Below are 13,601 nucleotides of genomic sequence, written 5' to 3'. Positions count from 1 at the left end.
TGACTCTCTCTATTGGTTGTAGAGACAATATTTTGTTGTCTAACTAATGTTCTGTGTTAGAAAAATGTAGCCATTCAGTATTGTACCAGCCTCAATGAACTCCTGTGGCACATGTACTGAATCTGAGCACTAACACTAAATTGAATGACTGATACCCAGTGTATACAGAATCAGCTTTGCTGCAGTGTTGCAGCCTGCATTAAAGTGGCAGAACAGACATTCTGGCTTGTGGCTGCCCTCTTGTCTCCCTTCTTATCTAGATTGTTTTCAACAAGATTTAAGGCTTTGGGGTGGTAAAGCACCAGCATCCTACTGCCTCATTTTCTGCCAGTACCACTGGAACCCAGCCTGTAATCACCTGATGCAGTGCAGTGTTAGTAGAGAATATGACATTTTTTTCTGTTGCTGGTCTTCTTTGAAGTACTTGGTTTCAGCTTGGGAATCAGCAGATTAAAAGAGTGATACTCTGAGCAATTTGTAAGTAGTATTAAGGGAGACAGAAAATACATTAGGTTTATTTACTAAATTAAATCATATTAAAATGAGTGAAGAGCCTGCATCAAACTCTAAGATCCCTGTCATACTTTTTCCCATTTTACTGACAAGTAACAAGATGAAAATCCAAGCCAAAAGCATTAGTCATTTGCTGCTATTTTGAAAGAAATGTGTTTCTTTCTTGATCTTATGCAATGGTGAAATTTCAAGCTGTTAAATATGCGAGGAGGCACTGAGGCACCAGATCTTTTCAAAAACCTCTTCAGGCATCTCTTTGTCTATTTGTGTCTGTAACACCTTTGAAAAGCTTCAAGTCTTGGGAGATATTTTTCTGTGATGATGCTGGCTATAAGATGTCTATCAAGCTGAAAATTTAGCATGGCAAACACACTGATGACATGTTATAAATCCTGGCACAGGGAGGAATTTAAAGACATCAGCTATTCATGTACCATACTGTTGCTGTTGGAGTACTGACATGGTGGCAATGTATTGACACTTAAAAGAAGTTAACCGTTTTAGTAAACGAAGAGATGCCCTCAAAACACCTTTTCATTTGATACATTTTACTGGAGGTAAAGTTTTGTGTCCACCTCCAGCTCTTTGGCTCAGTAATAATTTTTATGAAATCCTGTCCTGAATGTTCCCTTTTCTTCAGTGCTTGACTGTGGTGACTGAGTTAAAGATCAGGCAGTAAAACGTTCTTTAAACCTTTAACAGTCCTCTGTGTGGGCTCTCTCCATATTTGTATTTTATCTATTCATGTACCTCTGCCTTTTCCTATTTGGTGAAATTGTTCTGGATTTGTAACTTTGATAGCAAGATTGTGGATGTTGTGGATCCCCACACAGCAAAGTTCTGCTGCTGCAGTGAGAAGACATGGATGGAAACTACAGCACAGGAGGTTCCACCCCAGCATCAGGAGGAACTTCACTGTGAGGATCACAGAACACTGGAACGGGCCCCACACTGAGGCTGTGGAGTCTCCTTCTCTGGAGCCTTTCCAGCCCTGTCTGGGTGTGTTCCTGTGTGACCTGTGCTGGACTCTATGGTCCTGCTCTGGCAGGGGGGTTGGACTGGAAGATCTCCGGAGTGCCCTTCCAACCCCTAACATCCTGGGATCTGATGACTTCTGCTAGGTTTATTCTCACTCCTAAGAGTATGAGTGATGGATGAACATAACAGGATGTACCTGCAACACAAAAGGCACTTTCCATCAGTAAATATCCTGTTCTTGTGAATCACTGAAAATCCAAACAAAACCCAGTGTTTGGATCTGGTCCTAGATGAGATGCCCCTCAAGCCAGCTCTAAATTCCTGAACCATAATCTCAATACCATCAAGGTCAGATCTGTTTTCCACTATGTGAGAGGTAGACAGCCCTAAGTCTTCCTGTGGCTGGTGTGTTGTTTGTGGACTGTTTGTAAGGTGACTTGACAGCCCAATGGAATTCAGATGATTTAGCACAGATTAAAGAATTTGCTGTCCCTTTCTGAATGAGTTACTGCCTGTTGTGTTAGAATAGACTAGACTAGATTAGACTAGACTAGAATAAACCCGGTTGGAAGAGACCTTCAAGATCATAGCGTCCAACCTATTATCCAACCCACCAGCTCCCAGACTCCTAGCCTGCATGTGAGAGTTGTCTGCTGCTCTCCTCTGGCCTAGAGACAAAGTTTTCTGCATACAAATGTGTGAGTTGTTTGGAGCTGAATCAGTAGAAGGCTGATTGTGAGCACTGACATTGTTAGAATTAATGTGAGGAGCTGTGTGTTTCTGATGTCCCTTTTCCTTCTTTTTGTTTCAGTTCATCGCCTTTGCCTCTTTATTCTTCATCCTAGTTTCCATCACAACCTTTTGCCTGGAAACACATGAGGCTTTCAATACTATTATAAACAAAACTGAGCAGATCATCAATGGGACAGAAGCTGTGCTGCAGTATGAGATAGAGACAGATCCTGCCCTGACGTATGTGGAAGGAGTCTGTGTGGTGTGGTTTACATTTGAATTTTTAGTACGTGTTGTTTTTTCCCCAAACAAACTTGAATTCATCAAAAACCTCTTGAATATCATTGACTTCGTGGCCATCCTGCCCTTTTACCTAGAAGTGGGCTTGAGCGGGCTCTCCTCCAAAGCTGCTAAAGATGTGCTTGGTTTCCTTAGGGTGGTAAGGTTTGTGAGAATCCTGCGAATCTTCAAGCTCACCCGGCACTTTGTGGGTCTCAGGGTTCTGGGCCACACTCTGCGAGCCAGCACCAATGAATTTCTGCTGCTGATAATATTCCTGGCACTCGGCGTTCTGATATTTGCTACCATGATATACTACGCAGAGCGAGTGGGAGCCCAGCCGAACGACCCTTCAGCAAGCGAGCACACACAGTTCAAAAACATCCCCATTGGCTTCTGGTGGGCTGTAGTCACCATGACCACCCTAGGGTATGGGGATATGTACCCACGGACCTGGTCAGGCATGCTGGTGGGTGCCCTGTGTGCGCTGGCCGGAGTGCTCACCATAGCCATGCCGGTGCCTGTGATAGTTAACAACTTTGGGATGTACTACTCCCTGGCCATGGCAAAGCAGAAGCTGCCGAGGAAGCGGAAGAAGCACATCCCTCCGGCTCCTCAAGCCAGCTCACCCACCTTCTGCAAGACTGATTTGAACATGGCCTGCAATAGCACACAGGGGGACATCTGCTTGGGCAAGGACAGCCAGCTGATGGAACACAACAGAGCATCAGGTAGGAGCCCACTGGAAATGCATGCTTCTGAAAACACTTTATAGACCAGTGTGTTTGGCAGGGCTCAGAAAGCAGCCAGTCTTTCTGTCAGGAGAAGACGTAGCTCTCAGCCTTCTCCCCTCAGCATTTGCCTGTGTCAGTCTCATAGAGGACAAAGTAGGTGTAGTGACCTTCCAAACCTCTATGGAGCTGGTCTATACAGTTTTGCTTGCTCTGTTGAGAATGCTTTCCTGCTGATGATATCAACCTTTTCTTTTGCCTGTTGTTTGTTGCTTTGTATGGATGTTTCCTGTTTTCCTGCATGACTATTTGAGCAGCCACCGTGTCCCACCCTGTTGGACTCCATGGTGTTTTGCCTCAGTGTCTGTCTCTTGTGTCAGCTTTGCCCGTGCCACATCGTGGCCTGTTAAGCAAGATCCTACAACGAAGCAGTCACTTAAAGGGAGCAGGTGCTTTACAACAGAAGCCCAGCACTCATAGGAAATAAAAAGGAATTATCTTTCTAGCCTTCTTTCCATTTGCATTCTGCTTCCCTGGCTAGAAGAACTTTCTTTGTCTGTGCTAGATGAGACACTGCATGATATTTACTATAACTGAATGACAATAGCATAGCTGATGTGAAATTTGCAAGAAAAATTAAAATGACAGCTTCTAGCACCATCATCACTGTTAGTGTGGATTTTTATGACTTACATCATTGTATTCATTAGAGTTCTGAGGTGTGGGTAAGGAATATTTTGTGCTAACCACTGTGAAAATGCATAGCAAATGACAGCCTCTGCCCCTCCCAGCCACTGCCCCCTCTTACACCTTTTAAAAATAAAGAGGAAGTTCTACCTCTCAGTACAATTAAAACAATTTTTTTAGCAGCAAGGATATTTTTGTTTGTTTGTTTGTTGAATGTATTTATTATTAAACCAAGCCCAATCTGATTACTAAACTCACATACCAGCTATTAGACTCCTCTTGGAAAGCTGCTAAAGAGTAACAGGAGCAAAATCACCCATGGCTTGTGCCAGTCAGTAACTGACATTTGTTTTCTAGAAATAATAAGCTGGAAAATTGATCTTTGAACAATATCCATCTTGGGTCTGTTGTGCTGTTACTGAATAATATTTATGTTCAAAGAAACTCCATTCCAGTCTCTGAATGAATGTTCGCAAAGCTAACACAGCTTTTTGAACACCCTAAATCTCTTTAAGAGAATGGAAAGCCTGAAAGAACTCACACTGAAGGTGGAGTATGGTTAGTTTTACTAACTATGCCCACTGGTATCCACTTGCAGAAAACACCTTTCAACTGGCAGTGGTAACAGCTTTTTCATGCCATCAAGTCCTACAAGAAGTATTCTGGAATGAAGAAGGCTCTGCATGATCAGAGCAAAGAGACACTACTGTGTCTGCAGCCTTGTTTACAAGGAGTTGCAATCCTGGAAGTTCAGGGGAAAGCAGGCATGCAAAGAGGAGCCATTCAAAAGTGTTAACTTCCTCTTCAGTAGTGCCACCACTCACATGATGCACCGTAGCTTTTTCTTTTTTTCTGATAATGAATGATATTGTAGTCACTAATTCTGCCCAAAGCTTCAAGGCTGAACATAGCCTTGAACATAGCTTTACAGTTCAGAACAACAAAGTGCTTAGGTTTAAATGCAAGGGTGAAGCTGAAGTAAAGAACATGCTATTACCTGCTATATGCTGTACTGAGCAGAGATTTTTTATTATTTTTTTCTGGAAGTGTGGCCTGAATCTGAGATAGTAGAAAATTTTAAAAGATAATCCTTTGGGAGCAGCAAATCAGGAAAGATAAGGCTTAGCCAAAATAAACTAGAGACAGCATTTAATGTTGAGTATTTACACTGACAAGCAGTGCAAGTGTGCTAAGTATGAAGTGAAAGTGAAGTGTGTGGTTAAACAGGTCTTAGTAGCACATCTCGAACGTGTAACCCTCCTGGAGCAAGGGTTACCTTTAGAATATGCTAAATAACATGTTCTAAGCAAAACAGACAGACATGACCTCTTGTTCAGCAAGAAGGATAGTCAGAATCATAATTACTTGTCTGGAATAGCTGACTGTACTCCAAAAAGGTACAGTTCATAAAAGGCAACTAACTGAGCCTTGATTTATTATTTCCTTTTTCCGTGTTAGCTTAGTACAACTTTGTATGAGATTTAGGAGAGTCAAAAGATCATTTTTCTTTTCTTTTGCCATTTTGTACTGATGAATGGTGAATTGCTATCTTGTTTTCTTCTGATGATTTACCTTGTAACTACTTTTTGAGTGATGGGAATATCCAGCATTCAGCGTAAGCTCTTTGTGATGTCTCATTTCCTCATTCATTCTTGTCTGTAAATGGGCATGGTGCTTTAACCAGTGTTATCAGGTGAAGACAGTGCAGGAAGTGAGCAGCCACTCTCACCTGGGGAAAGGCTCCCTCCCATCAGACGCTCTAGCACAAGAGACAAAAACAGAAGAGGGGGAACATGTTTCCTACTGACAACAGGGGATTACACGTGTGCTACTGATGGAGGGATCAGGAAAGGTATGGAATTCTTTCATTAGATCATAAAAGGTTACTCAGTAGTGTGCTTGTGAAAAGCAATCTTGGAGTGAAATGATATGCACAATGCTCTTAGAGGCAAGACTGTACTCACAATGTATACTTTTTTTTCTTTACTCCTAGTTATTATTTTCCTGCTTTCCTTTTAGAAACACTCATCTTCTTCAGTCTTCACAAAGTGTGCTTGATGTTGGAGCTCATTTCACTCGTGTCTTCATGTATCTGTTCCCTTTAATGGAAAAGCCTGCAGTTCAGACCTTGATCATCCAACCACTCATCACTCAGCACCATTTGTCATTCTAAAAGATTAATAATTTAATAACTTTGGCCTGTACTTAATCACTTAGTAAAAAGTACCACTGAATCAATTACACTTGGAAGGTTGAAATGTCAGAAGTAAGCAACGGTTTTATTCTGAGCACACCAAAATATATCACACAAGATGCTATTTATATTTCTTTCAAATAAAAGTTTGAGTTTATTAATGCCACAAAACATTTACTCTCTAATGTATCACTGATGCTAAAAGGTGACTGCTACCCCAACCAGAATTCAACTACAGTAAATAATGTGTGACCCAGCATGTTGCTAAAGATTATTTCCTAGTAGTTCAGCTTCTTTGAATCTGGTTATTCACTGCTCAGTAGGATTGGGTTCCCCTAGCAGAGTTTGCAAAACCGTCTGTCACTGCATGTCTTACCCATGTGACTGGTGGTGTGGCTTCCACATCAGGCCACATCTGGCTATGGCTATGGCTAAAACTTAACTTCAGGGCATAGCCCTCAACCCCTCAATGCCAGCTTTGGTTTCTTGGCAAATGGTATCATTCCAACAGGTTTCTCAATCCCCAGTACCAATGTGCAGTCGCTCACCACAGACTTAGTCTGCAGTGGGCGTGAGGCACTGCACCAACATTTTTGTCTGAGATTAGTATTTTTAAAATTTGCTCTTTGTGCAGCAAACTTAGCTGCCCCAGGCAGGCACAGACCCTGAGAGAACCCTCCTGGGTTATTTTTCACGTGTTCTTCTTCCACATGAAAAGCATGGGTTCAGTAGGTTAGAGCTGTGAAGGCAGCTGTGCAGCCAGTGTTCAAAGTGTGTGGTGTTTGTAGAGCGCGATTGCCTCTGCGCTCCTGCACATTGCGTATTTCTGTATGGAAGGTTTAGATTGAAAGGGATTTCACTGCAGACACACTTTTACAAAGATTCAGGGTGCTTTCCACTCCACATACATTTCACACTGTCTTCTCAACTACTGGGATTATTTAAATGTATCTAAAGGGATAGTCCAGGGATGCTTGAATAAGGCAAATTGCTGTGGCATCTTGCAAGACAAGGATCTTAACTTTCAGGAATGTTAGCATGAACATCTGAGTGCTGTTCACACACAATAACCATCAATTAGAGCAGATCAGAAATAACAAAAATGTTACCCATCAGCTACTAGAGGCTTATTCAGGTATCAATAGAACTTATTTTATAATGGGACCATTTTAATTTCTAAATCTAAATTTGAGAGAAAATTGTTTCATAGTTTTTACTAGAAAAATGGAGCCTAAGTTCAGAAGTGGCAGTTTCTTAATGAGAGATATGCTCTTTTACTGGTTCTGATCGTAATCATAACCTTAATCTAGACGGAAATGTTATAGCCACTAGCTTGCAAGTTTATTTTGTACATAGTAGGGATGTTAGCTCATAAGCAAAAACAATCTTTCAGTAGCTTCCAAATGGTTTTAAATACTTCAATTTAATTCACACATTGAGTCAGCATTTTTAAAAATTTTGTTTTCCCTATTTCTTTCTTTTGGTACATCCTTCTTGTTTGCTTAGTTCCTTCTTTGGTTCTTGGTTGTATTCTGAGTTTTTTTACACCAACATCTTTTCTCCATCTCTAAGATGGTGCTGATTCAGAGCTGATCCAAACCCTGCTGACACACCAGGAAAGTATGAATTTTGTATCACGCCTCCCATCCATTCCTGTTGTGTATCTGGTTTTCATTTTTCAGGAGTTCCTGCTTTCTTTATTATCTTTATCATCTCCACACATCGGTTATTTGCTTTCATCATTAGAAAAGCAGCAGGGAAAATACTTGAAAAAAAAACAACCCAACTCTCCCAGTTTCTGTATAAAAAAGCTACCTGATTATTTTGATCTATTTTTTCCAGTAAGTGCTATGATTGCAGAGGAGATTAAATGCATACCCTAGCATTGTGCTTCCCCTTGATACCCCTTGCAAACGTGATCCTTTCTGATCCGTGTAAATACTGACAGACACCTAGAAACTGGGGGCTGCTTTCAAACTGTGTCAGAAGCCTGTGAAGCATTACAGTCTAACCTGCCCTTGCAGTCTGGAGATAACATTGCAGAATGAGTGAGCAGACTTGAGCTTACACATTTGCTTTTAGTTTTGCAGTATGCAGTTCTCAGTGGGTAAGAAATTTCTTACTTGTCACAAGGGGAGAACGTAAGATACAACATTTTCTGATGATATTAACAGCTGTCTGTTATCTGGAGATCAGGAATTTGAGTCAGTAACTATTCTAATAATTTTTAAAAGTATCTGATGACCTCCCACGTAATATTTAGTTGTACTGTCATTGATGTTTGATAGTTTCTGTGGGAACAGCCTTAGTGTTTCACTGTAAGCAAGTGCTTAGGCACACACTTGCCTTCAAAGAAGCAGACAGTGAAGCTGAGATCAGTAGAAACCCTCATGCTTGCTGTGAAGCATGTGTCCATCTGCTTGAGGAGAGAGGTCCTGTCTGGCTTCACATTCTTTGTATTGCTTCGCTGGTATTTCCCTCCAGATAGATGAGTCGATCCTTCCTAAGTGAGCTTTACCAGATGTTATTGAAAGTACTTGGTTATGCAGATAATGATGGAGTGAATGGCAGTGATTTCTGTTTCTTTACAGCAGAGCCTGTACAAGGTGAAAACAATTGATAGCAAAATGTAGGTATCTAGAGCTCACAGTACATATGAACAAAAATGTCTGCAACTGCAATGTTCCCTCCAAATTGTGAAGCATTCTGATTGCCTCACCTAATATTTTATTATATACTACTTGCTGATGTGGATTAATGCTATTTATTTCATTTGAGTTGGCTGGAGAAGGAGCTCAAGTCTGTTGTTTTAAATTTGCCACTCAGGAGGCACTTGCAAATATGTCAAACTGCAATCTTGGTATACTACAATATCAGACACAAAGCCTTAGGGCTGATTCTGAGAATGGGGCTTCTTTCCCATGTAAAATAGTCCTCTGCAGAAGGGATTTACACACATTGTCTGCAATTTATCTGATTTGTGAGCTATTTATTATTAAAGAGAAATCATCCTTTATTACAAACTGGATTATATAGTTCTGACAGATTTTATAGTCTGTCTGAATGGGGGTTTGATTACAGTTAGCCAGGTGGCTCACCCAGCTACCTTTTGCTCTGTGCAACCCTGCTGAAGCCAAGAGTGGTGTTGAGTGGAAGGTGAGATGCCAAAGAGCAGGTCAGATGGCCTCTTGAATTTTCTGGGATAGAACAGCTGCTTTAATCAGTTAATAATTTTATTTATTAATATCTTTTGGTGGTAATGTGTCTCAGCGTTGAGTTCTTTTCCAGGCAGGTTCCATCCGAGTCCCAGCTAGCTCCTCAGATTGCATTACATTGTACTGTTTGTCTTTGTCTCTTGTTTGGCTGAATCCAACTGATGTCTGTGCATTTTCTCACACAAGGCTATGAAAAGTCTCGAAGCTTAAACAACATAGCTGGCTTGGCAGGCAATGCTCTGCGGCTCTCTCCAGTAACATCACCCTACAGCTCGCCTTGTCCTCTAAGGCGCTCTCGGTCACCTATCCCTTCCATCTTGTAACCCAGATGGCATCAGTCGGCTGCACAGTGCTGTTACACAGTGCTGCTACTACACAGTGCTACTCCAAATGCTGGTTACTACATATTGGAAATAAACGTAGCAGTTTCCATAGGCTCCACAAATCTGGTATAACTCTTGCACGATACAACTGTCAGTAGTAAAAAATGCCACTTGGGTAGCTGAAGATTTTCATCTTGGCTTTTAAAGATGATCTAAGGTAGAGCTTCTCCTTTTATCTACTATATTGTCCTCCTTTCCTGTGGCAATAAAAGGACAGTTAGTGGATGCCGTTGGCTAGTATATTCAATAAATAAGCATATCTTCAGGGAGATTTACTTAATGTGCTTCCAACTAATGATCAGTCACTCCATTGAGCCTCCATTTCTTGTGACTCTAATCCATTCTGAAGATATCTGGAACTGTGTCTTGGTTGCACACACTGTGACTTGGGTCTGCTCATTTGCATGGACCATCCTGTCTCCATCACCTGACAAACAGTGTTGCTGATTGTGGAGACCACAGAAGGCTCTGGATGTGTGTTCTCACATTGTACCATCCTGCTGATATGAAAGCACTGATGAACTGGTCTGCATGTGGGATTGTTTTTCTTTGTGTAACCTTTTTCTTTGTTTTTTAACAATCTATTTGTTTATAAATGGCTTTATTTTGTGATTAACTTACTTTGGTGCTGGATTGTTGTATCAGAGTTCTGAATGTCTCCGGTTGTTTGCACACAGATAACTGCAAAGAGGTTGTCATTACTGGTTACACGCAAGCAGAAGCCAGATCTCTTTCTTAATGGCTTGGGGAAGGCACAAAACATGCAAGAAAGGTAAACGCCATCCAGACTTGCAATTTTAAGCTAGCAAGTGCTGCTTGGTACTGTAGTCATTTCTCTGCTCCAGGGGTCTTCAACATTTTCACAGGCCTCATGAGTACCAAGTAAAATGGAGAAGATTACTGGGGGCTTTTTTTGTACCACTGTGAGAGGGTAGTGGTTCTCAAGTCTGGTTTTTGACCACATTTATACCTTCAACTCATGAGCTTCAAAAATTTCTTCAGTCAGTGTTTTTTTGAGGTGCTTTGTCCTATATGTTGTTTGTCTGTCTGTTTTGCAGCTTGTCTACTGTATTCTCCATCTGTCTCCATAAAGCACAGAGATGCTGTTAAAATGCTCCCCTCTTTTAAGATTAACTAAGGACATTTTTCACCTTTTCCTTTTTTTCTTTCCCCTATGGCCTATACTTATGTGTACAGATACAAAGCTATATATTTTTCAAGTGCAAGTTAGTATCTTGTAGACTAAATCATGTGAGAACTCTGAAGATTCTTTTGAGTGGGATGTAGTAGTGATTTTACCATGCTGATTGGTTGCCCATTGCATCAGTCTTCCTCCTTGCAACCAGTATTCCTTACAGTTTTGAAGCCATGCATCCTTTAGTGGCTTTTTCATTCAATACTCTGCTTAAGCAATGGGACAAATGCAATGGCAGATTTAATGTTCTGGGCTGGTGAGGAAAAATTACCCTTAATGATAGACTTTCAGAACAACATGAGGAAGACTGTAATAAGCCAAATCTTAAAGAGATCCTTGAGACTGTTGAACAATCCCTCATTGTCATGCTTTATTTATTTATTCATTTTGGTTAGGGAAAGGAATATAAATTATTGTTGACCATGTACTATGTTATTATGTATTTATCCTAGCCCAACAGCATGATCTGCATGTCAGAATCCTTGTACAATAATGTATTTATCAAAGGATACATTCATGATACTTAGAGATGTACATTGATTTAGTTTTGGTAAAATATTGTCAATAGAGAGATAACTGCAAACAGCTTTTAGCAAAGGAATTAACATACTATCTGGTGCTGCTGTTATATTAACTACAGTGTTGTACAGAATTTATCATGGATTTTTGACTGCTGAAAAAGGGACAATGGAATTTAGCCATACCAAGGACTGTACTGGAAAGAAACTACTGCTGCTGAATGGACCCTGAAAAACAACTCACGCCTCGAGGAGGTCACAGACTTTCCATGTGAAGTAGAGAAGATTAAAGACTGCTCATAATTGCTGCTGCCAGGGGAAGGGGTGAAGCTAGTAACTGTTGATGAGTCAGCTGTAAATAGAACCTGTGTGCATGGAGTATCAGCTCTTGTGTCTATCCAGAAAAGCTGAATTGAAGTCATCGTTGCTAAGGCTCCATGCACAGACCCATGCCCTGTGTATATTCCTCCTGGTTCCTGCAGTAAGTTGTGCTGTAGATCATGCAAAGACACACACTTAATAACAATAGTGATGTAAACTCCATCTGTCTTGGCTTCTGTCATAGTAATGGTAGATTGTACAGAGCCCACAATTCTGGACAGAGTAGGTCTGCATTATGACCTTGCTTTCTCAGTTTGCCATAAACTCTATCTGTATGAACTCTAGTGTACATGCCAAGTCTTCAGTTTTCACTTCGGTAGCAGAAATGTGACAACAGACAAACATCACTGACTCTGTTCACAGCACACAGTCTTCTTTCATTGTTACCTCAAATTAGAAGTATTATGAGAAATAAAATTCTGGCAGCAAGACACTTTTGGTATTTTCTTCTCCTTTTAATTCCAAGTGTTGCAAACCCAACAACAGTAAGACTAAGAGATGTATTAAAATTATATTCTACAAATGTATATTTTACATAAAAGATATATTCTTTGATGAGTTATTTGCTGTGATTTTTGTGGCAAATGAATCTATTCCATGTTTATGAGGCATTGTAGTGCTGCAGTGTGTTAATTATGTTCGCTCCACCCCAATCAGTGGGAAACTCCCCAGAATCTGTTTTGTCACCCTGATGTCCTGATTGTAGGGACCTGTCCCAGTTGTGAAACTCTGTATTGTGGAACTCCTGTGAACATGTCAAGGTGCATGCACAATCCTGGTGGAAACCAGTGGAAATGTAATACCTGAATTGGAGAATAAAAGGCAAAAGACCTGGGGAGGCAATTGGAACATATCTTCTGAAGTGGCTCATGCGCATTCTTTAGCTGTACAGATCCCCTGCCTGCCACTGGCAATCCTGATTCTCAAACCAGTTTTGTGAGGTCATTAAAAACCAAGCATGAGCAGCCTTCTAAAGCAATTTAAAATCTTCCCTCTTTATGACCCCAGGGCTCATGCAGAAGTTGTGACTGGGCTAGATATTATCAAAGTCAAGGCAGTTTTACTGCATCCTGTTGTGAAGTAAACTTTAAAAGGACATGATAAATGGCTGCTTAAACCACCTTCTCCTATCCTGTATTTGGAGCAACCAGTGATATCTCCAAATATATGAGCAGACTGTCTGAGAGTGGAGAGGGAGCTAGTGCAGCTCTACACATGATCTGAGAGGTCCTTACAGCAGTGTTTTGGGAAAAGCTCTAGAATGGAAGAAAGATTCCAGAAAGCAGCCTCAAGAGGTTTTCAAGTTTTGGAAAATGTTTTATAGTGACATAGAGTGAAAGCTCCATGTGCTGGGATTACCCAAAGGCTAAGGCTGTCTGTACTGTGACCTCATAGCAATATCATAGAGTACATAGAATACATAGAATAAACCAGGTTGGAAGAGACCTTCAAGATCACCGCGTCCAACCCATCAACCAATCCAACACCACCCAAACAACTAACCCACAGCACCAAGCACCCCATCAAGTCTCCTCCTGAAAACCTCCAGTGATGGCGACTCCACCACCTCCCCAGGCAGCCCATTCTAATGGGCAATCACTCTTTCTGTATAGAACTTTTTCCTAACATCCAGCCTGAACCTCCCCTGGCGCAGCCTGAGACTGTGTCCTCTTGTTCTGGTACTGGCCACCTGGGAGAAGAGACCAACATCCGTCTGTCTACAACCTCCCTTCAGGTAGTTGTAGAGAGTAATAAGGTCACCCCTGAGCCTCCTCTTCTCCAGGCTAAGCAACCC

The 13,601-nt window shown here is 41.2% G+C and overlaps 1 protein-coding gene across 11 annotated transcripts in view; it reads left to right on the top strand.

The window, feature by feature from the left end:
• The window catches only part of KCNC2 (potassium voltage-gated channel subfamily C member 2), a 99,932-nt gene extending 88,231 nt beyond the window's left edge, over positions 1-11,701 (top strand). Inside the window, exons 3-7 of one of the 11 annotated variants that reach the window (XM_054178375.1) lie at positions 2,303-3,233; positions 3,551-3,682; positions 5,605-5,772; positions 10,390-10,484; positions 11,548-11,650. In XM_054178375.1, the coding sequence (XP_054034350.1) occupies positions 2,303-3,233; positions 3,551-3,682; positions 5,605-5,772; positions 10,390-10,451 (1,293 nt within the window). In that variant the 3' untranslated portion in view covers positions 10,452-10,484; positions 11,548-11,650. Of the gene's footprint in view, positions 1-2,302; positions 3,234-3,550; positions 3,683-5,604; positions 5,773-9,515 lie in introns of all 11 variants that reach the window. The other 10 variants (XM_054178373.1, XM_054178372.1, XM_054178374.1 and 7 more) reach the window with 10 other exon arrangements.
• The last annotated feature ends 1,900 nt before the right edge of the window (positions 11,702-13,601 follow it).

The sequence above is a fragment of the Dryobates pubescens genome, chromosome Z (assembly GCF_014839835.1).
Source record: "Dryobates pubescens isolate bDryPub1 chromosome Z, bDryPub1.pri, whole genome shotgun sequence".
Lineage (NCBI taxonomy): Eukaryota > Metazoa > Chordata > Aves > Piciformes > Picidae > Dryobates > Dryobates pubescens.
Note: the sequence above shows the minus strand (reverse complement) of the source record. Positions and strands in the feature narration are given on the sequence as shown.